Raw genomic sequence first — 1,191 nt, 5'->3', positions numbered from 1 at the left:
AAGCGACGGCTATTGCTGAAACTAGGAAAGGAGGAAAGAGGGGAAGTAAAGACTTGGAGCAAACAAGGGGAGAACATTTAAGCAGAGGGGCAGAAACCAATATCAGTAGGCACAGGGCTGTCATATGCTATTAGGTGGCAAAAGCTCCCTTTAACCAGCAGCAGAAGCTTTACTTCAGCTTTCCCAAGTAAATGAGCTACCTGCTCTGCAGGTGCTCCCTCGTGCAACAGTTTCAGGTGGTTTTGGTGGGGGGACATGGTTTGTGTCAGTTTTGGTTTGGTTTTTGAGAAGCAAAAAGCGGTTGGCTTGATTGTATGTGTGCCTCAGTTCCATGAGACCATCTCTGCAGGTCAGGGCGGGAGACATAAAAAGCTGCAAAATTAAAGTCCAATAGTTTCTGGGGCTAGCCAGGAGTATTGTGTATCCCAGTGAGAAGCTGGGAACTTCTTCTTTTTCAAGAGTATAAATCGTTCACCTTACTTGTTTGCTTACTGCTATACATTAAAATTGCCAGTTGCCCAGGTATTGGTCCGAGGTCAGACTACAGAAGTACTTCTATGCCAATTTTTTCCTTTACAATAGTTTTAATGTCGTAGATTCCAAATAATAGAGTACTGTAAGAAAAGATTATATAGCATGCCAAAAGTTCATGACAAATTGCAAGACTGTGTTATTTGTTTATTACCTGTCTGTATTACAAGTCCCTATGTGTACAGCATCAAGTACAAATTCTTAGTGTCTACAAAGCACCTTTGAACTCATCGGTGTTGGGTAATTTTTACTGCTTTTTACTATCCAAAATGCTAAACAGAAGAAAAGTTTTCCTCCTCTCTGCCTGCACTGTGACTAGATAGGTCTGAAATTCTCCAGCTACATCGGTTCTCATGTCCTCTCTCTTCTTCTCTGCTCCAGTGGTCACTACAAATGACTCCACCATGTGAAAGTGAACAACACTACGAGTACTCTGGACGATGCTGCACCAAGTGTGAGCCAGGTAGGTAAGCACTGGCCTGTGTCAGCTTTATAATTGAAAAGCTCATTAGAAACAGCAGTGTGGGTTAGTAAGACAGCTTGCTCTTGTGACTCCGATAATCTGTTGGCACAGAGGCATCTAGACAGGCTGGATCGCTGGGCCTAGTTCAATCACATGAGTTTCAATAAGGCCGAATGCACTTCAGCCACAACAACCCC

At 43.3% G+C, this 1,191-nt stretch overlaps 1 protein-coding gene across 1 annotated transcript in view; it reads left to right on the top strand.

The window, feature by feature from the left end:
• Positions 1 to 912: 912 nt before the first annotated feature.
• Positions 913 to 1,191, top strand: part of TNFRSF11A (tumor necrosis factor receptor superfamily, member 11a, NFKB activator) — a gene marked incomplete at its 5' end in the record, with an annotated part of 13,902 nt that continues 13,623 nt past the window's right edge. The window contains one exon of the mRNA XM_009873722.1: positions 913 to 994. Within this exon, the coding sequence (XP_009872024.1) occupies positions 913 to 994 (82 nt within the window). The remainder of the gene's footprint in view (positions 995 to 1,191) is intronic.

This window comes from Apaloderma vittatum, unplaced genomic scaffold (genome assembly GCF_000703405.1).
Source record: "Apaloderma vittatum isolate BGI_N311 unplaced genomic scaffold, ASM70340v1 scaffold2617, whole genome shotgun sequence".
Classification (NCBI taxonomy): domain Eukaryota; kingdom Metazoa; phylum Chordata; class Aves; order Trogoniformes; family Trogonidae; genus Apaloderma; species Apaloderma vittatum.
Note: the sequence above shows the minus strand (reverse complement) of the source record. Positions and strands in the feature narration are given on the sequence as shown.